Source organism: Pezoporus occidentalis, unplaced genomic scaffold (assembly GCF_034315485.1).
Source record: "Pezoporus occidentalis ecotype Australia unplaced genomic scaffold, CSIRO_AGI_Poc_V1 ctg249, whole genome shotgun sequence".
In the NCBI taxonomy this organism is placed as follows: Eukaryota; Metazoa; Chordata; class Aves; order Psittaciformes; family Psittacidae; genus Pezoporus; species Pezoporus occidentalis.
This window is the reverse complement of record NW_026914383.1, coordinates 728,737-752,769: the sequence shown is the minus strand read 5'-3', so window position 1 is coordinate 752,769 and position 24,033 is coordinate 728,737. Positions and strand designations below refer to the sequence as shown.

The 24,033-nt window shown below is 54.6% G+C and overlaps 3 protein-coding genes across 4 annotated transcripts; 2 read left to right on the top strand and 1 right to left on the bottom strand.

Annotated features, from left to right (window-relative positions):
* Positions 1-854: 854 nt before the first annotated feature.
* Positions 855-4,391, top strand: AGMAT (agmatinase). Its single transcript, XM_062622901.1, is given in 8 exon segments — positions 855-957; positions 960-1,038; positions 1,135-1,337; positions 2,393-2,438; positions 2,541-2,736; positions 2,943-3,122; positions 3,649-3,735; positions 3,830-4,391. Coding segments are annotated over 8 exon segments (966 nt in total). The 3' UTR covers positions 3,902-4,391.
* Positions 4,359-18,288, bottom strand: DNAJC16 (DnaJ heat shock protein family (Hsp40) member C16). The gene is made up of 14 exons (XM_062622841.1): positions 18,081-18,288; positions 16,650-16,716; positions 15,452-15,782; positions 13,502-13,686; positions 12,467-12,571; positions 11,868-12,026; positions 11,354-11,484; positions 10,976-11,159; positions 10,200-10,382; positions 9,856-9,932; positions 9,332-9,412; positions 9,130-9,228; positions 8,660-8,830; positions 4,359-7,782 (listed from the first exon to the last, which is right to left on the bottom strand). The coding sequence occupies exons 1-14, from the start codon at positions 18,245-18,247 to the stop codon at positions 7,395-7,397; spliced, it is 2,328 nt and encodes a 775-aa protein (XP_062478825.1). The 5' UTR covers positions 18,248-18,288; the 3' UTR covers positions 4,359-7,394.
* A 76-nt stretch (positions 18,289-18,364) lies between these two features.
* Positions 18,365-24,033, top strand: CASP9 (caspase 9). Of its 2 annotated transcripts, XM_062622844.1 has the most exons (10): positions 18,365-18,524; positions 19,109-19,328; positions 20,101-20,181; positions 20,344-20,375; positions 21,002-21,178; positions 21,582-21,671; positions 22,315-22,462; positions 22,733-22,912; positions 23,060-23,169; positions 23,506-24,033. In XM_062622844.1, exons 1-10 carry the CDS (start codon positions 18,393-18,395, stop codon positions 23,596-23,598), a joined length of 1,263 nt encoding a protein of 420 aa, XP_062478828.1. In that variant the 5' UTR covers positions 18,365-18,392; the 3' UTR covers positions 23,599-24,033. The 2 variants fall into 2 exon arrangements, with proteins under 2 accessions (XP_062478828.1, XP_062478826.1); XM_062622842.1 differs by having other exon boundaries at positions 20,101-20,375.

Here is a 24,033-nt window from a genome sequence, read left to right as displayed (position 1 = left end):
TGTCCCCCAAGTGGAGCTTCCTGGAAAGGAATGGACTTTGCCTCCTGAATGTGCCCATCTCTCCAGTTCCCAGGTCAATGACATCGTGTGTCAGTGACCTATAGCCCTCATCATCCTGGAGTAATAAACGTGCCATCAGCGTCTCACATGCTGAACCAGTGCCTCGTTCAGCAGCCCCTGAGCAGGGAGCAGCCCTCTTCATGGAGCCTGGGATGGAGGCTCAGCAAAGAGCCTGGGAAATCAGGGAAAATGAGCTCTTGGGGGAAAAGCTTGTGGAAGAGGAAGGTGTTGGTACAGACCTGACCCGTGTCTCACTGCAGGGCCTGGTCCTGAGCGCTCACTGGAGCTCTTTGGTGGGTGAACGCTGGTGCTTTCCTGGTAGCTTCTTGCTGTTCTGTGATCCGAGAGGGGGCTGGATCAGCAGGACACAGCTCTGATGTGCCCCGCAGCACAGGGTGTTCACAACACACACATTCCGTATCCAAACCCGCTGCGTGGAGCAGGCTTTCTGCTGGGAGCATCGCCCGTGATTTACCCCTCTCCTTGCCCTTTCTCTCACTGCTCCAATCACTACACGAGCAAGGAGCAGAACGAGGAGCCAGAGCTGCCTGGTTTCAAGCATGTCAGGATCAGGCGAAGCGGGGTTTGATCTGTGCTGGGTAACTCCAGACCCTGGAACTCACCTCATGGCCTCTCTGTCCCCAAACCGCCCCCAATCCGTGTCCTTTGGTCGCTGGGGAGCAGCGGGAGGCACAGGGGCGGTGTCTGGAGCTGTGCGCGTTGGTGCAGCCCAGGCTCCGCGCTGCTCCCTGCTCTGCTCCATGTGGGGCAGAGGCTCGTGCCCGTGGGGCAGGATGAGGCTCTGCGCTCCCAAGCTGCCTCTGACCGCTGCGGCGGCCTCCTCCGGCTCCTCTCCCGCTGTGCCCATGGGGCTGCCCCGGCCCCCGGCCCGCTGGGGATCTGCTCCATGATGAAACTGCCCGTGCAGGGCTCGGCGGCGGGGCTGGACACGGGCACGTCCAACGGCCCCGGAGCCAGGTGAGGGCCAGCGGCGGGGATGGGGACCCGGTGAGCGCCGTTCCCGGCTTCGGGAATTGTGCCCGGCAGCGCTTCCCGCCTGTGGCACGTCCCCAGGTTCGGCCCGAGGCAGATCCGGGCCGAGTCCTCGCTGCTGCGGAGGTTCAAGGGCAGCACCGGGGCTGCCCCGTTCGATTCCCTGCGCGTGGCTGACATCGGGGACGTGAACGTGAACCCCCGCAGCCTGCCCCAGCGCTGCCGCCTCAGCCGCGCCGCCTTCCAGGACATCGTGGGCTCCGGCTGCGTGCCCCTCGCCCTGGGTAAGGACCCGCGGCCCCCTCATGTCCCTGCTCACTCCGGCTCCCTCCCCTCACTCAGCGTGAGCACGGCAGGGGCTGAGTGATGGATGTGCCCCGCGCTGCTGAGCTGGGGGAATTCCATAGAATCCCAGCCTGGTTTGTGTTGGAAGGGACCCGAAATCTCATCCAGCTCCAACCCCTGCCACGGGCAGGGACCCCTTCCACTAGAGCAGCTTGCTCCAAGCCCCTGTGTCCAACCTGGCCTTGAACACTGCCAGGGATGGGGCAGCCACAGCTTCTCTGGGCACCCTGTGCCAGCGCCTCAGCACCCTCCCAGGGAAGAGCTTCTGCCTTATCTCCAACCTGAACTTCCCCTGTTTCACTTTGAACCCATCACCCCTCGTCCTGTCACTCCAGTCCCTGATGAAGAGTCCCTCTCCAGCATCCTTGCAGCCCCCTTCAGACACTGGAAGCTGCTTCTCGTCTCCAGGCTGGTCTCTCTGCCAAATTACTGCCATCAGTGATGCCTCTTGTGTGAAACCCGAGGCTGGCTCGGCCAAGAGCCTGTTTCAGTGCTCCCCCGCAAGCACAGCCCAAAGCTCAGCTCTAAACACAATCAGCAATGGGCTTTTTGTTGAGGAGGACCCATGAGCAGTTTGTGGCCCTCTGGAAAGCCTCGAGCTTGAGTGAGCGCCCAGCATCGTCGTGCTCTGCACAGGGCATGAACTGGGCCAGTGTTCAAGTTCCTGCCTGTCACAGCTTGGCATCGCTGGATGAAGTGAGTGTGGCCAGTGATGAGGGACAAACCATCAGTGATGGTGTCCTCAGAGGCCAATCAAACACCAGCTTATGAGCTGCCCTGCTGGCACTCCTGCATCTCTGGTCCTCCCAAGGAGGGAAGAGGAGGGAGGAAGCAGTCTGTACCTGGGAGCCATATTTTCCCTTGGGAGTTAAGCTCTGGGGTACATAAACCAGTGCAGGATAAAAGCAAGGAGGGAAAAACATCACCTGGGTGATGTGAGTGAGTACTGAGCACCTCCTGCAGTGTTACACGCTCTTCCCTTGTCCTGTTGCAGGTGGGGATCACACCATAACATCCTGCAGGCCGTGGCAGAAAGCTATGTTTCTGATCTGGAGATGTAGGATAAGGATCTGGGAAGGAGCTTTGGGAAGGTTCCTGCTTTGCTGTGATGGGGAATAACGTGGCCGCCCTGTCTCGACCAGGCACGGCCCTGTGGGGCTGGTGCATGTGGATGCTCACACCGACACCGTGGACAAAGCCCTGGGGGAGAAGATCTACCACGGGACCCTGTTCCAGCGCTGCGTGGATGAAGGGCTGTTGGACTGCAGGCGCGTGGTCCAGATCGGCATCCGGGGCTCCTCCTATGATGCCGATCCTTACAAGTACTGCCGGGACCAGGTAAGCTCAGGGAAGAGCTTCTTCCTTTCCCCACTGTTGGTATTCCCGTGTCAGTAACACTCCCTTGGCTTCAGCAGGAAGAGAAATGTCTTTTCTGTGCCTTGGGATGAGCACTCCCAGTGCCTTGAGCCATCAGCGGAGCAGGGAATTAGGGGTTCCCACTGGGGCAGGGGATGCTCTGCTCTGCCTGTGTTGTCCCTGTGCAGGGGTTCAGGGTGGTCCCGGCTGAGGAGTGCTGGATGAAGTCCCTGGTGCCCCTGATGGTGGAGGTGTGGCAGCAGATGCGGGACCGGCCGGTGTACATCAGCTTCGACATCGATGGGCTGGACCCCGCGTACGCACCGGGCACCGGGACACCGGAGGTGGCCGGGCTCACGCCGGCGCAGGTGAGGGGGAGGCAGTGTCTTTTCCCAGGGATGAGGATGGTTTTGCTCCTGTTACAGGAGGCTGTGCTGCAAGGGAAGCATTAAGGGAGAGCAGGGAGCATTTCTTAGCAGGGATGAGGAAAGGAAATGCTGAACGGGGGTTTGGAACAGGGAACACTGAAACTTGAATGGAAAGTTCAGCTTAGATGTAAGGAAGAACCTTACATCTACACCTTACATGGCGAGGTGCTGGCACAGGGTGCCCAGAGAAGCTGTGGCTGCCCCATCCCTGGCAGTGCTCAAGGCCAGGTTGGACACAGGGGCTTGGAGCAAGCTGCTCCAGTGGAAGGGGTCCCTGCCCGTGGAAGGGGTTGGAGCTGGAGGAGCTTTAAGGTCCCTTCCAACCCAAACCAAGCTGGGGTTCTATGAACTGATGCAGTTTGACCTCTACACTTGGGGTTTCCCCCTGCATGTGGGAAAAGCAGAGCTCTGACCATTCCACTACCTCTGATGTGTTTCTTGATCCCAAACGTGTTTTCTTTCCTAGGCTTTGGAGATCATTCGTGGCTGCAAAGGCCTGAACATAGTGGGATGTGACCTTGTCGAGGTTGCACCCATGTACGACGTCTCTGGTGAGTCTAAAGACAGTGGAGAGTGAGAAGTGTGCTTGGCAAAGGCACTGACCACCGTGGTTTGGGGTTTTTCCCCCATTCTTGCCTGTTTCAAGTAACACAGCCCTGCTGGGGGCAAACCTGCTCTTTGAGATGCTCTGCGTTCTCCCTGGGGTGAAGACGATGTGAGGGCAGCCCCTGCCTGCCCCAGGGGCAGGGTTTGCTCAGCTGATGCTTTGCGACTGCAGCCAAGCTTTGCAGTAAGGAATAAACAGCATTTACTACTAGAAAAGGGAAATCTGAAGCCGAGAAGGGGGCAGATGGGATTGAACAGTTTAAGTGGTGTCCGGAGCTTTTGTTTGCCTGGGAAAGGGAAAGCCTCTGCTTTCACAGCTGGAATTACTCACCTGGCTCAGGGGGCTCCTGACATGAACATCACTGGGGAAAGGTTCCTCCCACTAAGATGCAGCAGTGGGAGGATGAATGTAAAGGGAGGGAGGGCACGAGGGCAGCTTTGGGCTCATTCTGGGGACAGGGGAATCTCTGACTGCATTTACTGCTGGGAATAACCAGGAACCACCCACACCAGGGGAGGTTAAACTGCTCCTGGGATCTGTTTGTCCATGGAAACACAAGAGCCACCTCATCACACATTAAAATAGTTTATTTTGGTTGTGAATCTGTCATCGTCTTAAACCGCAACGGCGCCGGTGCCTGGTCACAGATACAAAAACCAACCAAAACCCCCCAAAAACACAAAATAAAAAAAGACAAGTTTGCCAAATAAGTTAATTCCCACCTTCCCCCCTCCCCAGTATCAAAAGTGCAAAATATATGTACCTGGGTTCAGTCCTACTTCTCAGGCTGCCTTCAGCGAACCAGGCTGGGGGTGCAGGGCAGAGGGGAGGCAGAGCTGCTGCCCCGCACGCTGGGTACAGGAGGAGCTGTGTGACAGCCTCGGAGCCCTGTGCAGTGTGTGACTGCCCAGGGCTCACTCTGACAGTGCTCTAGGACTGAATTCCTCACTCTTTGGGTTACAAACCACCACCAAGTGCTTCCCATGGGTGATGTGTTACGATACACGTGGACAGAGCTCGGTGTGAGCAGCCTCTGACCATGCTCTGCAACCACAAAGCAAGCACCCAGCACTCCACACTGACTCCACGAGGGGTTTACAACAGGTTGGAGTTTGCTTCAGGCCATGAAAGAAGGTTTTGTCCATAAACCAGTGGCATGAACTGGGTTTGTTGGACCCGGTTACAAGCCACAAAGGGCAGAATTATGGCTACCCAGGAGCTGTGCTCCCACCCAGCAAGGGCAGGCTGCTGCGAGCACCCCTTCAACCAAACCCAGCCTAAAAGGGGGGTTACCTGTGCTCAAAAGCAAATGAGACCAAAAAGGATTCCAGCAGGCGTAAGGACATGAAGGTTATTTTGAAGGCTTCGTGGCCTTCTCTTCTGGCTTGGGGCAGGGCTGAGCTCCCTTGCTGTAGCACTAGGCACTTCTTTTAATGTGTCAAGGGATTTCTCCTGGTTTCTGACCAGCTGAAGAGACAGCAGAGACCCAGAGAGGGGGGTTTTGCTCTCTGCAAAGCTTTCAGAAGTTGTGCAGAGCCTTCCACTTGGCTAAAACCTATTCCCAGCACAGCAAGCTGCAGGAAAAGCACGACTGCTCTGCCTGGATGCAAATGAAGTCTATCAGCATCAAGCCAGTGTTTCAATCAGCACTGGAAGTCTTGAGCAGGGAGGAGCCCTCATCTTCCTTCTGTCCTTCCTTCCCTCTACTTTAGTGCCTCTTTCACAAGCTGCCAAGTCGGCTGAGCTCAGATTAAGTAACCTCACATAGGGTCAGTTGGTAGCATCACAGCATCATAGCCTTTATTTGGAAGTACATCATACATGGGGTTTGAGATACCTGTGGTGGTTGAAGCACATCACTCTCCTCCCAGGCTGAGCAACTACACTGTGTTGGCAGTAAAATGACTTGAGCATTCCTGGATTTCATATGAGACTGGCAGCTAGCTTGGAGACTGGCAGAGTTATTCCTACTAATGGGCTGCTCAAGATGGTAACTAAGGCAGTGAGGGCTGAGTGAGCTTTTAATTAACACCAGTGCTGAACCAAGGGCTCGACCATCAGGTTTGGAGCCCTTTGGCAAAGGCCACCCCACTCAGATCCCTTTGCTTTAGCAGTTCTGTGCCCCCACAGCAACTTGGTACCATGTGGGGTAGCTGGAGGAGGTGCTGTCTGGGGACAGCGTCTGCCCTGGAGCATTAGAAAGGAAGAGGAAACCCCATGGGATTTTATGCAATCTCAGAACCATGAATTTCAGTCCCAGATGCAAAGAAAAAGGATGCTGCTGGGAGGAGCAGACGCTGTCGCACCAAGGCTGCTGCTCACCTTCCCTCTGCCTTACCAAGGGCTGCTCTTTCCTGCTGTCGGAGCAAAGCATAACCCAAACCCTGTGTTTTCGGCTGCTCTGGCTTCACAGAGCCCTGTGACTTCCAGAAGACACCAACCCCCTCATGCAAACCTAAGAAGAAGCCAAGGCAGCAGCAGGGGTGTAAAGAACAAAGGCTTGTGGCAAGAAAGAAATGTGAAAGGCTGAAAGCAAGAGTCTGAAACCCACATGTAAACCAAAAGCAGCGTCACACGTACATGACAGTCTGACGATACAGCACTTTGGGGCAATATTTCAAGAACACAGCTGTCAAAGGAGCAGGTTCCTTGACACAAAGATGGGTCAGGTTGTGCTACAGACATAGGAGTGTTTGGAAGGAGCCCGGCCCAAATCCCTGGCAGCTAAGGAGAGTTTCTTTTACACATCTACTGGCTCATAGCAGCTCATGCCTACGATCTGAAGATGCAGGTAAAGTTATGGCTCTGGGATACATCATCTAAAGTCGACAGAAGCAGAAAGGCATTGAAAAAAATCAATGTGACATTTAAATGGCTCAACACTTGGACAGTCTGTATGGCCGTGCAAAACCCCTTCCTTCCCTCCCCAGGTTGGGTTTGGCTGGTGAAGCAGCACGCAGAACTATGACACAAGGAGGAGCATGAAAACATGCAGATCACCTACTAGCCTGCACCACACACCACAGGTGAGTCCCAGCTAAAGGTTTGCTACGAGGGAGATGCTCCCGACCGTACTCTACATCACTTACCACATGGAAAGCTGAGAAAGTAGGACCGCCTGGTGGGAGGAGGCCTTTTGGGAGGGCAGGGCCCAGGAGGGTCTGCAGGGTCTTGCCAGTGTTACACCATGCACCACAGGCTAAGCACATGGGGAAGGGGAGAGAGAACCACAACCTGGCCCGTGTCACCAGCCGCGTTCGGTCCGGCCTGAATCGCTGCGGCCAAGAAGTCTTTGCGGGTTTTAATTCATCCGAGGTAAAATGAGAGGTGGATCTGGGATAATCCGGGACAAGAAGGGGATAAATGGACTTCTTGGCTCTTCAGTAGGATGGTGTCCAAATGCACGCCGACTTAGTGGAGAGAGGTTCAGTGCACTTGGCTGTGCTCCTGGGCTCTGGACGTGGGGAGGTATGTTCTAGTCGGTGGCCCTAGGAGGAGTTCATCTAAACCCTAAGGTCCATTCATCACACTTGGCTGTGGATCACTGGAGAGAGCTGTCCCTCGTTGTCTTCATAAAAAGTCTGTTGGAACCTCTTTAAGATCCCTCAGTCTAGTGCTGGCCACGAGGGGATATAGAACCTCTGTAAGGAACCCTCGAGGAGGCGTTCCATCCAAAAGGACAATTTGTGTAATTTGGTTTTAATGGATCTAGATCCTGGGCTGCAGGAGGATTTCCCTCTGGCTTCTGCGTGGAGTGAGGAATTGTAATCCTCAGGTGACCCCCCCTCATCCCCTGATCTGTGAGGTTTAAAAAGGCAGAAGTATTTCTTGTGGCCGTTGAGAGCCAGGACGTAGCCCGTATAGTCGCGCTCCAGGAAATGCTTGTCGTACTGGTTTGGAATGGGGGCCACATCCTGGGCGAACTCTAGCAGGTATTCCAGCCACTCCCGGTGCTTGTCCAGGCTGAGGAAGGAGAAGTGAAGAGAGCTGCTCCTGCGGGAAATGCAGAGGAGAATCATAGAATCAACTGGATTAGAAAAGACCTTCAAGATCAAGTCCAAGCACTGCCAAGGCCACCACTAACCCATGGCACTGAGGCCTTGGCTACACGGGGTGTGAACACTTGCAGGGGCAGTGACTCCAGCCCTGACCTGGGCAGCCTGTTCCAATGCCTGAGCACCCTCTGGGGCAGGAATTGCTCCTCAGCTCCATCTAAACCTGCCCTGGTGCAGCTTGAGGCCGTTTCCTCTTGTCCCATCCCTTGTTCCTTGGGAGCAGAGCCCAGCCCCTCCTGGCTCCATCCTCCTGTCAGGCAGTTGTAGGGAGCCATCAGGTCCCCCCCGAGCCTTCTCTTCTCCAGACTGAACCCCCCAAGTCCCTCAGCCCTTCCCCATCACCCCTGTGCTCCAGGACCTGCACCAGCTCCAGTGCCCTTCTCTGGAAACACCCCAGTCACTCAGAGAAGAGGGATGAGCACATCTCCTGAGCCAGGCCACGTTCCTGCTGGACAGGGAACAGGGACAACTTTTGTCACCAAGGGCAGGCGCAGGGCTGTGGTGCTGCAGCTCCTTTTCCACCCTGGCTCCGCACAGCTGACAACTGCCTGGTGTGTGGCACTCTCATGCTCTCCATTCACTGGAACATGGGCATGCCCAAGGTGGTGGCAGTGCCAGACCTGTCCTGTCACCGTTGCTGAGTACAGGCCGGAAAGGCCACTTGGTTTTCCTCAGCTTGAGGCCCCTAAAGAGCACAGCCAGCACCAAGATCCCTCCTGACGGGTGAGCTGACACCACTCCTGCCATGGCCTCAGGGCAGCCTTATGCAAGGTGTTAAAACAGTAGCAGAAACGTGGGCAAGGGCCCCAGCCTACCCTGTGAACGTGTAGACTTCCAGGGCAAACTTCTGAAGGAGGGCAGTTTTGGTTGAGTTGGACAGGATCAAGACCACGTTCATGTGACCCGGCCTGAGGCGAACCAAGTTACTGTTGTAGTTGATGTCCGTCAGCTCCGTCACCTCCACAAAGCCCTTTTTGGGAATCCTGCTGCAAAGAAACAGTCCCTGAGTGAAAGGGGAATGAGGGACCATGAGGAACCAAGGACAGAGAAAGCATGAACCCACCCCTTGTCCTGAGCTGCCCCTGATAAGCCCTGTAGATAAGGCCAGTTTAACCAGGGCAACAGATCCAGACTTGGCTCCTCAACGCGTCAGGCAGACCTTTACCCTTACCCTAAGGGTGTTGTCTGGGCAAATGTGGTGGGAATTGCTTAATAACTGAGTTGGAGCACCCCTGTCCTCGCTGGCATGGGCAGAAAACAGACGTGGAGAAATTAGGGAGGGAACCTGTTACTCTCTTTGCTGAAGCTCGCATCGTTCTTCTCGGTCTTTGCTGCGGTTTCTTCTTTCTCTGAGGGAGGACTGTCCCTTGTGTCGCTGGAATCGCTGCAGAAGAAGATGATCTTGAGTGTGTTTAAGGCACCAGATCAGACTGAGCTGCTCGTGGCTGGACTCTAAGATCCCTGGGAGCCTTCTGGTGTGCACTCACCTGAAAGCCTGAACAATAACAGTGCCAAAGAGGATGAAGAGCGCAGAGAAGAGCAGGGACAGCAGCGGCATCATTTCTCGCCTGAGGGGAAGATGTGCAAACAGCAATCAGGTCTGCGAGTGCCACGAAATCCTCTCTACCCCAAGTAATACTGTGCAGCTTCCCCCAGAGCCTTGGCTTCTTTCCTGGGGTCTTAAAGACAAGCAAGATTTTGAGCTCTGTCCTGCTCCCACCCCTAAGGAGGATCAAAATGGATCCATTTTAAAGAAGGCGACAGGGGAGAGGTGAAAACAACAGATGCATCATGTCTATGCTCGCTCGGCCTTGAGGCTGAAGTACCCAGCAATCAAGGCAGAACCTGATGTCACTGTAGCATCACTGCTCTTCACCTGCATCTCAAGAAGACAGGTCCCTGGGTGTTTTGATGTGTTTCCTTTCTGTTACTAAGAACCTGCTTCTCCTATGCAGCTGAGCCAGATAACCACAATCCCACTCCCTGTTGAGAGTTAATGCTCAGTCCATACCAGTTACTGTGGAACAAACTATCCCAGCAGTCTGAGAGATAGTCCAGTGTGGAGTAGAGCCATCGGATAAGGAACATCTGTTTAACAAAGATAAAGGAAAAAGCAAATGACAAACTCACTCTCCAGAGCCCTGACAGGAGTCATGCTCCTGAAACAGGGCTGAATTGGCCCAGGATCATGGGACAATTGTGACACCCCACAGGCTTCCTTCCTTCCAGGAGCAGGAAAACCTGCAAGGGTCTTGCTTTGGTATATTCAAGTTTAAATAAAGTCAGTGAATGACCACGGGGACCATGGAAAAGGGCAACACGGTTGTTAGGCATCTGGAAAGGCCATGCACTTACGGGAGCCAGCTCATCGTTCAAGTCTGCCAGGACAGTCTCTGAGGAGAGGAGGTTGGGGTCTGTCCTCAGCTGGTCCAGAAGATCCAGGAGGATGAAGTTGTCCTCTTTGCTGCCTTGCCAGGCCTCCTCCAGGGTTTTATAGGCCACCTTCCCTGCGTTATTACGTCTCTCCAAAATGACCACCTGGATGAGGCAATAACACCAGGGGTGTCAGAGCAAAGGGACTTTTATCGAGACAGATGTTATGCTTCAAATCGCTGCCCAGAATTAGGTGTCAGATCAAGGTATAGCATCCTACATAAAATTACATTACATAGAACTGTTGCAGTATAGTCCAGAGGAGGCCACGAGGATGATCAGGGGCTGGAGCACCTCCTGTATGAACATAGGCTGAGAACACTGGGGCTGTTCAGCCTGGAGAAAAGAAGGCTGCACAGAGACCTCAGAGCAGCTTCCAGTGTCTGAAGGGGGCTACAAGGATGCTGCAGAGGGACTCCTCATCAGGGACTGTAGCAATAGGACAAGGGGAGATGGGTTCAAACAAACAGGGAAAGTTCAGGCTGGAGATAAGGCAGAAGCTCTTCCCTGTGAGGGTGCTGAGGCGCTGGCACAGGGTGCCCAGAGAAGCTGTGGCTGCCCCATCCCTGGCAGTGTTCAAGGCCAGGCTGGACACAGGGGCTTGGAGCTAGATGATCTTAAGATCCTTTCCAACCCAAACCATTCTGCGGTTCTATGACAGATGAAGGGAAAAAAAAAATCCAAGAGGAAGCCCTCACAGCTGATTTTCCCCGATACTTCTCCTCATCCATCAAGAAGGCATCTGCAAATTCCGGCTGCCGATCATTGTAGCTGTGCACAAACTTCAGTGTGTCTTTTGTGTTGGCCACAGCAAAAGTCAAAAATGCTTCATAAGCCTCAGCAAACTTTTCTCCTTCTCCAGTAAGTAGGACCACGCAGTGCCTAGACAACACAAGGAGATGGAGGATTAGGAATCATTCCGGATGTGAGAGGAAACAACTGTCCCCTTTCTGCTACCTGGAATGATCCCGATAAGCCAGAACCCCATCAAACAGTGTGGATCCTGGAGGCTTTAGGAGCAGCCTCAGAGCTTCAGGGAACAAAACAGGGGACATGCGACACCCACACAGCCTTACTTTCGCTGACGGTGAGACTTCTTCACAGGACACAGCTCCTGGAACAGCCTCTGGTTGGTGAGCCTGGCCACCATGAGGAACTTATTCTGCGAAAGGAAGTCATCAATGAGCTGCTTCTTCATATCTCGTGCCTGGTGAGGACAGAGAAAGCAGAAGTCAGAAATGAGCGGGATGAGGAGAAGAGAGCACTTGTGATATTCCTGTCTAAGCCTGGGGAAAGCTGCCAGCCATTACAATCCTCACTGAAATCCCACCCCCTGAGACATTCTGGGGCCCTGAGACTGAGAAGCGACCTCTGGCCACCCTCCTCACAAGCGCAGACACCACAGCTGATGCCTGCTGAGCTTCCTCCCTCCTAAGGCTTGCTCTCTGCCTCTGCCAAAGGATGAATTCACACTGAGAACGAATGCTGTTCACTCTGAAGTGCCCCACTGACAAACCCCTCAGTGCCTGCTCAGTCAGAAACCCTCAGCTCTGATTCACAGCAGCTCCTGGAGAGGGCTCTGTGCAATACCTGTACAACATCAGCGGGCTTGTCAATGTGCTCCTTGAAGATCATCATGGTGGGGGTGTAGACGTTGATGTTGTACTGACTGGACAACTCTTCAGTGCCTCGGAGTCCCACATACACGTAACCAAAGGAAAAGTAATCTCGGTAGGCAAAGGCAGTCAGCTGGGAGGGAAGAAAGCACTGGTGTGTGGTGGTGTGAGAGAGCAAAACACATTTTCTCCCTCATGAGCCCACAGTGATTTTGCTTCAGGAACATCCCTCACTGTTTAGAACAAGCTTTCACTCACACAAATTAGATGTGCCACAAGAGATGTTTCACTACCAGGAGAGGTTTGTACACACCTCTACTGCCACTGCCTCCAAAAACCACCCGCACTTTGGCATCCACTAAAGGTACATCCATGGCAGGACAGAGGAACAAACTCTAAATGAAGTCAGTCACCCAGCTGTGCTGTATTCAAGTGACACAAATCATCTCTGCTAGAACCACTCTGCAGTGTTTGGAGGCATCAGTCTGCCTTGCTCACAGTGAGACTGCATTTTCTTTTGGAAGAGCTGGGTTTATGAGCAAGTCAACAACGCAGCAACAGAAATTCCATTACCTTGTACAATAATGGCACAACTGGCATGTGATCAAACAGAAGGACGTGGGGCTTGTTTTCTTTCTTCCAGTTGGACAGAAAGTGGATGTAGTTCTTATCTGTGATCTTGAAATAGAATTGGAATGTTAGTTTGAGCTCTGAGCCATCAGACACACACAGTGCTCTGCGATGAGCTGTCCCAGAACTGAGCCCCAAAAGCTGGGTGTTGCAGAAAGCAGACTGTGGGTCTCTCTTTACAACAGCTATGTCTCATCTGTGCTTCTTGATACAGGAAATTAATTAAAACCATCAGTCTTGACCCCCTACTGACCCTCTTTGTCACTGCACCTCTGTCAATGCCATTTCTAGACCACTGTCATTCTGTTTGCTGGGGCCATAGGCTTTATATTTAGGTGGAAGCCAAGAGTTAGCAGTCACCTGTGAGCTCCATCAAACCTTCTCTGTTTCAACCATGGTACCTCTCTGACCTAGAGGAAGGAGAGAAAAGGGAGACCACAGCTTGTTGAGGGGCCTGCAAGGAGAGGAGCAGGCTGCTGCTGTTGGTGATGGCTGTGGGAGAGAACATGAAGAAGATGGGGCTAAAACTCAAACACCCAGATCACAGCCAGAGCATGCTGAAAGTGGAGGTGAATGAGACCTGAGCTGGCTGGATGTAAGCCTGAGAAAGAAGGGAAGTGAAATTCAGTAGGCAGGCAGGGCATGACTGTGGATTCCTAACTTTCCTACGGCTCTGGCAGCCATGGGGCACAACAGCTGGGAGAACAGCAGGCATGCCACATAGTAATGGGATCAGCCCTTTTGCCATGAGAAGTGTGACAGAGCCATGTCACACGGTTGCTTCTGAAAGTTCCAGGGTCTGTAGCTGTAATTACAGCTCTTGGAATGCCTCCCTTCCCTGGCCCTGGTTGGATGTTCTCATAGTTGTGATGTAGATCAGCTCAGGGGCTGAATGGAACAGATCAGCCAAAGCAACAGCAAAGGAGAGCTGAACGCACACACACAGAAGCACCACACCCCACCCATGCTGGAGCACACCTTTTCCACAAGATTCCCGGGCAGGAGGTTCTCCACGAACTGCCGCAGGTTTTCCCGAACCACAGCATTGTGGAAGAAGGTGATTTTCCCGTTGATGAGCCCCAGCAGAGAGGGGGTGCTGTGTGCACCCAGGTGATGGGCGAGGCGCCTCTCGTACCCAGCATGAACGACCCCGATCCCTGCTCCTGCAAAGGAGAACGGCTTCATGTGAAAGTCACCCCAACACCCAGTAGGAAACAAGGGCTGAAGAGCTGTGCCCTTGCCCAGTACGCTGCCTGGGAGTTACTCATGGGACCATCCCTGGGTAATCTCTGCTCTCCTCTCACAACCCTTGAAAGTTTAAACTGATGCATTCAAATTCATGCATTTAAAATTCACAGCTTTAGAGTCATAGAATCAACCAGGTTGGAAAAGCCCTTTAAGCTCATCCAGTCCAACCCTTACCCCAGCACTGCCAAGGCCACCCCTAACCCATGGCACTGAGGCCTCGTCTCCACCGTGTGTGAACACTTGCAGGGATGGTGACTGCAGCCCTGCCCTGGGCAGCCTGTTCCAATGCCTGAGCACCCTCTGGGGCAGGAATTGTTCCTCAGCTCCATCTAAACCTGCCCTGGTGCAGCTTGAGGCCGTTTCCTCTTGTCCTGTCACTTGTTCCTTGGGAGAAGAGAGGACATACTGTCCTCTTTTGCTCTGTCCTCTGGTATTTCACAAGCTACATTAAAAGCAGAAAAATCTCAGTAAAGGGGAACAGCCCTGCCTTTGTCTCCTGCTGCCTGTTGAGTTTGTGCTTGTCTGGAAGCGCTTGCAAGCAACAGCTATGGGGAAAACAAGGAAGCTGGGTGGAGAGACAAAGACAAAATACCTCCTTAGCATCCAGATGTGTTCAATAGCCTCAAAACTTCGCTGGGTGGTAGCAGCCCTAACGTTGAGGGCATATTGTGCAGGGAGTTGATCTTTTCAAAGCCATCCAAGAGTAGGACAAAGAGCAATACAGCGCTTCCAATGGTGGCCTAACCTCATGGTGGCACAGTTGGCCTTGGCCACACCATCACTTATGGTTGTCAATGCTGGATTAAGGCACCTGCCGTAGGGTCAGGAGAAACAGCACCTTGCCCTTGTGATCTATGGGCCTAGTTTTCTCCTCGTTTCTAGCCTGTAACCTCATTGATTATTAGCTGGAAGTGTGCGCTTGCAGACCAGAAACCAGCTGTGTCCTGGGCTGCAAACCCAGCAGCGTGACCAGCAGGTCAAGGGAGGTGATCTTGCCCCTCTGATCTGATCTGGGGAGTCCACACTTGCAGCACTGTGTGCAGTTCTGGTATCCTCAACATAAGAAGGAGATGGAGCTGCTGGAGCAAGTCCAGAGGAGGCCATGAGGATGATCAGGGGCTGGAGCAGCTCCTGTATGGAAACAGGCTGAGAACACTGGGGCTGTTCAGCCTGGAGAAAAGAAGCTGCATGGAGACCTCAGAGCAGCTTCCAGTGTCTGAAGGGGGCTGCAAGGATGCTGCAGAGGGACTCTTCATCAGGGACTGTAGCAATAGGACAAGGGGTGATGGATTCAAACTGAAATAGGGGAAAGTTCCGTTTGGAGAAAAGGCAGAAGCTCTTCCCTGTGAGGGTGCTGAGGCGCTGGCACAGGGTGCCCAGAGAAGCTGTGCCCCCTCATCCCTGGCAGTGTTCAAGGCCAGGCTGGACACAGGGGCTTGGAGCAAGCTGCTCTAGTGGAAGGTGTCCCTGCCCGTGGCAGGGGTTGAAGCTGGATGAGCTTTAAGATCCCTTCCAACCCAAACTATTCTATGAGTCTATAATTACTAACATTTGTAAAACCATTAGGATAAATCCCCAAAGAAATCTAAAGGTTAAACTTAGTCCTCCAAAGCCAAACGCGATGGCCACAGCCTTGCTGGGCGAGGGACATGAGCTCCGCCAGAACGGCCTCATCCTTACCCAGTGCCTCCAATTCCTGAGCAACTTCCTTCCACACGGGCTCGATGTGGATGCAGCTGAAGCACCAGTCCGAGGTGATTTTAATGAGGTAAGGTTTCTTGAAGCTATCCGGCACAATTTCATTGATGTAGTGGGAAAAGTGGAGCAGATACTTCTCGTCGGAGGTGTCGCGCCTCTCCGAGTTGAAAGGGAAGTGGAAGAAGGACTCGTCGAAATAGAATCCTTCATGGAAGCGGTGGAACTGGCGATGCTGGTGCTGAGAGTAGCCCTGGCTTTCCCCAGCATCTCCGTAGCGATCAAAGTTTGCCCTCTTCTCCTCGTTGGAAAGGATCTGGGAAGTAAATGATACAAGAATGCTTGGCTGAAAGCATGAGGGGAAGCACCTCAACAACAACCCCTTAGTAACTAATTGCAGCTGTGGAAGGACGGGCTATGAGGGAAGGTGCAGCCTCTGCCACGTGTCAGAAGGGTAAATGTGCTGGAAAAGGGGAACTACTGCATTGTCTCTGGGCTTGCTGTGATAAACAGTGGTAAAAGCCTGAAGAAAAGGAGCCTCTGAAGGAAGAATGCTCTGCTGCTCCTGAATGTCATGCTGCCTGAGCGTTAATGCTCTTTTCTGGAGCAGCTTTTGCTGACATCTGCTTGACCATGGAGGCTTTTCTCAAGGCACCGTTGAGAATGACATCTCAATGCATCTTGTAGCAATGAGCAAAGCTTCCTGCAGAGAAACTGTATTCTTCAGCTGGGAGACAAGGCTTTGCTTTGATTTCCACAGGCTCCACCACTTACCATGGACATACTGAGTCACTGTGCCAGAGCAGTGTCTAAATAGCTATTTATGCAAAGGATAATCTGAAGTGACTAAAGCCCTGCAGTGATTCGAGTTGCTTACACCATTCCCAAATGCTTAGATGAATGTGTGACACGGACAGCAGGGCTGCCCAGCTGCTCTGCGCTCAGTGAATACCTGCTCTGCCCTTGTTTGAGGTGTCTGAGCAAGAACTGGGCACACCTGGAGTAAACTATTTGTGAGGCCACACTGGTGATGTCCAGTGGCTCTCTGTTGAGACAGCAGAGGATGCTGTCAGTAGCAGCCAGCTCCACGGGGTTGAGTGTCTTTCCCATGCAGACATACCCAGAAAAAGGAGGTCACTTCGCCTCTAATGACAGTGGGTGTTTAGGGACAAGCGCGTGTTACCTCGTAAGCTTTGCTGATCTGGATGAATTTGTCCTCTGCTCCCGGGTCCTTGTTTTTGTCAGGGTGCCTATGAGGCAGAACCAGAGCAAAAAGGGGTCAGTGGTGCCCCCGGGGGGGCAGAGCAAGCCATCAGCCTCCCTCCATGCAGCAGCATCCCCTGAGACGGAGATGGGGTTTTATACCTGGCATGTGCTCTCCCTGCCCAAATCCCAAATCCCAACCCGAAACCAGCACTGGGACATGTGCTGTGTGCCTGCAGACCTGCTCCTCTATCTGATCCCTCCCTGTGATGAGGGAGGGTGCATGTGTCCCATTGCTGCTGCCACACATGTCTGTTGTGTTCCTCCTGGAAAACAGCTCCTGCTACAGCCCTCAGAATCAAAGAATCAACCATAGAATCAAAGACCTTTAAGCTCATCCAGTCCAACCTTTACCCCAGCACTGCCAAGGCCACCACTAACCCATGGCACTGAGGGCCTTGGCTACACGGGGTGTGAACACTTGCAGGGGCAGTGACTCCAGCCCTGCCCTGGGCAGCCTGTTCCAATGCCTGAGCACCCTCTGGGGCAGGAATTGTTCCTCAGCTCCATCTAAACCTGCCCTGGTGCAGCTTGAGGCCGTTTCCTCTTGCCCCATCCCCTGTTCCTTGGGAGCAGAGCCCAGCCCCTCCTGGCTCCATCCTCCTCTCAGGCACTTGTAGGGAGCCATCAGGTCCCCCCTGAGCCTTCTCTTCTCCAGACTGAACCCCCCAGGTCCCTCAGCCCTTCCCCATCACACTTGTGCTCCAGGCCCTGCACCAGCTCTGTTGCCCTTCTCTGGCCCCCCTCCAGCACCTCAATGTCTCTCTTGTAGTGAGGGGCCCAGAGCTGAACACAGGATTCGAGGTGTGGCCTCACCAGTGCCCAGTGCAGGGGCACAATCCCTGCCCTGGCCCTGCTGCTGCACTGGTGCTGGGGGCTTCCTGAGCACAAGCTGCTCATGTTCAGCTCCATCAATCAGCACCCCAGCTCCTTTCCCATGAGCAGCTTCCAGCCACCCTTCCCCAGGCCTGGAGCATTCCATGGGGTTGTTGTGACCCGAGTGCAAGCGCCGGCACTGCCCTACTTGACCCTCATCCCCGTTCACAGCTCCCTTCGCATGCAGGGGCTTGGCTTGTCCTTGCCCAGCGAGACTCACCCCCTCGTGTGTTAAAGGCTCCCTGCTCAGGCGGGGAGCGTCCTCCCCACAGCCAGGGTTTTACACCCGGATCGCGCTGTCACGGCCCCTGCTCGCCTCAGCACGACCGAGACGCGTTTGAGGGGAGCGCGGCGCTGGGCTCAAGCCTCGGACTTGTGGGCGCGGCGGCCACCACCGCCCCCCAGACACGGCCCGACCCTGCCAACCGAGAGGCCGCGGCCCGGCCCCTCCGTGCGTCCGCCCGCGGGCACGTACCACTCCCGGGCGAGCCGCTTGTAGGCCTTCTTGATGTCGGCCTGGCTGGAGCTGCGGCCGACCCCGAGCACGCGGTACGGGTCGAAGTCCCCCGCCGCGGCCTGCGCCCCCAGCGCCGCCAGCAGCAGCGCGGCGGCCCAGGCCAGGCCGGCCCGGCCCAGCTCCATGGCTGCGGCGGCGGGGGGGACGGGGAACGCGGACACCGGGCACCGGACGGGCCGCCCTCAGCCTGCGCCGCCGCTTCCGGCGCGCCCGCCCCGCCGTCACCATGGAGACGGCGGCGGTTCCGGTTGCAGCGGGCGGGGAGCGGCCATGGAGGAGGCGCAGCGCCGGGCCCTGCGGCGCGGCCGGGCGAGGCTGGTGGCGGCGCTGCGGGTGGCCCCGCTCTGGGGCCCGCTGCAGGAGCGCGGCCTCTTCACCCGGCCCATGGTGGAGGACGTGCAGGTGAGGGGGGGGCACCGCGTGTGCGCCCCGCGGGCCCTTGTCTCTAGGGGCAGGCCCCAGGTAGGGCCCCGATTCCCCCCGTGCTGGGGACAGGCACCCACCGGTGTCCTCTCAGGCCGCAGGTAGCGCCCCGTGTGCCCCCATGCTGGGGCCAGGCCGGGGGAGCTGCCCTTGTCCCTCCCTACCATGGGCCCTGAAGGTCGGAGCTGTGACACCTACCCCGGGTCTTGACTCTTCCTGCTCTCCCCCTGGGTGTCCATCCCAGCCTGGTGACGGGGGTAAGGGGCCCCGTGTCCCCTCTCAGTTACTGGGGATGTCAGTGCCCTCTCCTGCGGGGGCTCCCTCCCCCCTTGCCCTCCCTATGGTGGGCTCTATGGGGCAGGCAGCCAGGGGTTGTGGTCGGAGGGGTCCAGGGCTGGGGTTTGGGTGGTTGCTGGTGAGATCTGTGACTGTGTCCGTTGGGTCTCGGTCTCATTCACCCTGTGTGGAGGTTTCCTCCCCATGGAGATCAGAGGGAAAGGCTGGCCCAGCAGCACACCGTGGCTCGATGTCGCTCTGTAATCCTGGGTTTTCCTCCTCTGCAGAGCGCTGGCAGCCGAGGAGAGCAAGCCCGGCAGCTGGTCATTGACCTGGAGACTCGAGGGAAGCGGGCTTTCCCTGTATTCCTCTCCATCCTGCGGGACACAGGGCAGGGCGACCTCGCAGACATGCTGACCGAGGAGTGTGGGTGCCCATCGGCACCACCCCAGCTGGTAGACCTGAGGCCTGTCGAGCTGGAGTTACGTGGAGGACATCATCCTAAAAGTAAGACTTGAGGGTGTGACCGGTTTCTGGGCAAACAGCAATATGTGGGGTGGCAGAGAGGAAGACTCCACAGCCCCCCTAGGCAGCCTGTGCCAGGGCTCTGCCACCCTCAATGGAAAGATGTTCTTGCTCATGTTGAGGTGAAACTTGCTGTGGTTTAGTTTGTGGCCATTGCTCCTCATCCTGTCACTGGACACCACTGGAAAGAGTCTGGCACCATCCTGCTGGCGCCCACCTTTGAGCTATTCATGTGCATTGATGAGATCCCCTCTCAGGCTGCTCTTCTCTGCACTAACCAGGCCCAGCTCCTGCAATCTCCCCTCATGAGAGAGATGCTCCAGAGTCCTGAGCATCCTTGTGGCCTCGGCTGGACCCTCTCCAGTAGCTCCTTGTCTTTCTTGTACTCAGGAGCCCAGAGCTGGACTCAGGACTCCAGATGTGGCCTCATCAGGGTTGAGTAGAGAGGGAGGATCACCTCAACCTGCTGCCACGCACCCTTGTCTGTGGTTTTGCACAGGATTTCCCCAGTACCTTGGTGAGAATGGATTTTGCCATGTCCTCACCACCTTGTGCACCTCTTTGTCTGCGTGGGGATCGAGCTTGTGTAGTTGTGAGAAGAAACTTGAGTCTGTGAAACCCTGCAAAGGGAAAACAGATGTGATGTGACCTTGTGGCATCACAGCAGGGTCCTTTTGGGGACCCTGGGTTGCTTACTTGTAGCATGAAGTCAGAAGGGGGAGAAGTGAGATCTGCCTGATCTCTGTCTTTACAGATGTGAACCTTCCAGAACATTTGTCCATCCCGGTGCAAGCAGAGAGTGAAAGACCACGGGTACCTCCTGTGCCAGTCCGGGGTAAGCCATGGCCCAGGCTGTTCCGGAGGGCCAGGGAATTTATACACATCACCAATGTGTCAGGGCCGACAGGGAAGGAACGATGTGGATATGGGGAGGAAGGTGGACAACACCTGGCTGTGGAGTGTGGGAGAGCTAAGTCCTGTGTCTGTTGTGTTGTAGGTTTGGCTGTTGACAAGTGGAACCGCGATCTGGTCAGTATTTGGTTGGGCTGAAAACATTCGCTATTAAGCAAAGGCTTTGGGCCTTGTGGGTGGCTGCCAGGAAATAACCCTGGGATAGCTGGTTCTTGCTCTGTGTCATCTGAGCCATTGCTCAGGGTCACAAGGATGCAGGGATCTGGAGCATCCAACCTGATGATCCTGTCATGGATTCTGTATAGACTTTGGAAGCATAGGGCTGAGGATAGCCCTCATGAGATTCCTGTGGTGCTGCTGTTGATGGTAAAGATGAGTCTGGGAGAGATTTTTCTAGCCCATTCTCAGCTCCTCACATGGGCTGTTGTGGTCACATTTGATGACAATGCCTAAAAAATACCCTCTAGAAGCTTCAGCTTGCCATTGGAGACTCTGGGTGAAGAAGCAGCTGCTTTCCACAGATCTCCACCCTATTTGGTGGGTGGTTTTGCATTCCCTACTGCTGATAAAAACGTGTGCCTGGAGCACAAAGCCTCTTATCCATACTTAGGCTTGGAGAGATGAAAAAAGCTGTGAACTGAGGTGCTTTAAGGACTCCTGTTCCTCCTTGACACTGCATCCTGCAGGAATAGCCAGCAGGCACTCGAATGAGAGGGTGTTTAACTGCAGTGTGTGCCTGGCAGGTTTACCAGCTGAGAGCGGATCCGTGCGGGCGCTGCCTGATCCTCAACAACATCAACTTCACCACAGGCTCAGGTCTGTCCACTCGCCACGGCTCCGACGTGGACTGTGAGAAGCTGGAAAAGCGCTTCAGGGCCTTGAGCTTTGATGTCCTGACTCAGAGGGATCTGGAAGCTCAGGTGAGGCTGCTGCATTGAGCTCATGGAAGTGTGTGTGATGGGAAATGTGCCCATGTTGGGAGCGTGCTGAAAACAAGGGCCTGTAGGGACAGGGCAAGGGGAATGGCTTTACCCTGCCAGAGGAGAGACTGAAATGAGCTCTTAGGCAGAAGCTCTTCCCTGTGAGGGTGCTGAGGCGCTGGCACAGGGTGCCCAGAGAAGCTGTGGCTGCCCCATCCCTGGCAGTGTTCAAGGCCAGGTTGGACACAGGGGCTTGGAGCAAGCTGCTCTGGGGGAAGGTGTCCCTGCCCGTGGCAGGGGGTTGAAGTTGGATGAGCTTTAAGGTCCCTTCCAACCCAAACCAGTCTGTGGTAAGAGCAGTGCCCAGGTTTGAGCAGCTGTTACCGTGATGTTTCCTGTGCAGGCCATGGTTTCAGAGCTGCAGAAGCTGGCACGGCAGGACCACAGCACCCTGGACTGCTGCACTGTGGTCATCCTCTCCCATGGCTGTCAGGTGGGTCCTTCCCGTCTCTCCCTTTGCCCATTAGTCAGGCTGCCTGCATGGGAACAGGAGCATTCCGAAGGTTTTCTGCTCCCCTGCCTCTGCACATTGAGTTACATTTTGCATCTGGGTTGAGGATACAAATTGAACTGCTTCTGCTATGTGCTGCTTCTCCAGCACAGTCTGATCCAACCTTGCCAGTTCTCCCTTTTGGAAGCTGGGCTATATAATTTGTAGCTGAATGACAGCCCCGGAGTGAAGGGAGGCAGAGCTGACCCTCGCGCTGTGCCCATTCAGGCCTTACTTTGTCTCCAGCTCTGATGGGGAAGATGCTATCAATAGTAAAGCCTGTTTATCTCAAGCGTGAGGCCTCGCAGAATGAGGAGGGGAGAGTCACTGTTAGGAAAATGGTGGATGTTAAGTGCCTGTTGTCCCGGAGGATGAAAAACCCCATTGCTGGAAGAGGTGGGATAGGAGTTGGGCAACAGGACGATGGGTGTTAGCATGTTTCAGACAATGCTGGGCTGTCCCCTCACCCTGACAAGGAGCAAATGTGTTCTGGGAACTTCAGGCTGCAGAGCACCCATCAGAGATGGGTTCCCTCAGAGCTGGCCTCCCCTTCTGCATTCCTAGCTCCTGGATTTTCCTCTTGCAGACGAGCCATGTTCAGTTCCCCGGAGGCGTTTATGGAACAGATGGAAAACCAATTCCAATAGAAAAGATTGTGAACTATTTCAATGGGTCCAATTGCCCGAGTCTGAGAGGAAAACCCAAACTCTTCTTCATCCAAGCCTGTGGTGGAGGTGAATCTTTGTTTTGGCTCTGGTAGCGCATTTGTTTTGGCTCTGGTAGTCCCTCTCAGTCATCCTTGGATCCCCCTTCAGACACTGGAAGCTGCTCTGAGGTCTCCACACAGCTTCTCTTCTTCAGGCTGAACAGCCCCAGTGTTCTCAGCCTGTCTCTATACAGGAGCTACTCCACCCCCTGATCATCCTCCTGGCCTCCAGTCGTCTCACCATTGAGCAATTGAGTAATATGAACATTGGGAACTGACTTGTTCCTGCCTTTTGCAGAGCAGAGAGATCGAGGCTTTGTAGTGGATTCCAGTTCACCTGGAGATGAAGCTCCCGGAGGTTCTGTGGAGTCGGATGCGACTCCTTTCCAGGCTCCATCAGGTAACACGGATGAGCCAGATGCTGTAGCCAGTTTGCCCACTCCCAGTGACATCTTGGTCTCCTACTCAACTTTTCCAGGTGAGATCCCCAGAGGAACTGGCCAAAATGTTGGAGATTTGTAGCCAAAGTTGGGGGAGGTTTGGGGCAATTGGAGATGGCAGGAACTGAGTGAGACGAGAACATAAAACTGTCTTTGGCAGTGATGTTCTCATTCTTCCTCTGCAGGTTTTGTCTCCTGGAGAGAGGTGTCGAGTGGCTCCTGGTATGTGGAAACCCTGGACAGTGTGCTGGAGCAATATGCCCCTTCGGAAGACCTGCTGAACATGTTACTGCGGGTGAGTGTCAAAGTCCAAGCTCGTGGAACTTGGGTCACTGTTATAAGCTTGCTGCCATGTGTCCAGGCAGGTCGTGCCCTTGGGGAAGTCCTGCTGGTTCTCCTGTTCCTGGAGATGTCCATGGTGCTCGCTTACACTCTGTGGTACTCCTAATGGTACTCGCTATGGTACATATGTACCCATCACCCCTTGTCCTATTGCTCCAGTCCCTGATGAAGAGTCCCTTTCCAGCATCCTTGTAGCCCCCTTCAGACACTGGAAGCTGCTTTGAGTTCTCCACGCATCCCTGGGTTCCGTGTCCTTCCTGCTCCTCATCCACTCTCCTCCTGTTCTCAGGTGGCCAACGCTGTCTCTGCCAAGGGGAAGTACAAGCAGATCCCAGGCTGCTTCAACTTCCTTCGTAAAAAATTCTTCTTCAAGTGCAAATGATGCTCTGAGGATCCTGCCAAGCTCCAGAGCTGCTTCCCCCGCAGCCAGAGGAAACCTGCTCCCACCAGGACTGCATCCATGCTCCCGGTGTCATCTCTGTCTGTCGAGATGTTTGTCTTGAGAAATGTCACCTGTGAATGCTGTGAAACAGGGAGGAGATGGAGACTGGCGCTGTGCTGATGGGAAATGGTATGGATGGAGCAGGGGCAGCACGTGCTGGCCCAGAGCCTCTGTGCTCGCAGAGGAGAGCACCTCCAGCTCGCTGCAATGCGCCTGTGCTCAGCCTCAGGGTATTTTGTTTGGTGACTGCCACACTTGTGGCCTTCTCTGCCTGGAAAACCAACTGATGGGATCAAAGTCTGGCGCTTAAGTGGCACGGAATGATTTTTGTAATTGAGATTTCCAATAAAACACGATGGACAAGGCAAGAAAATC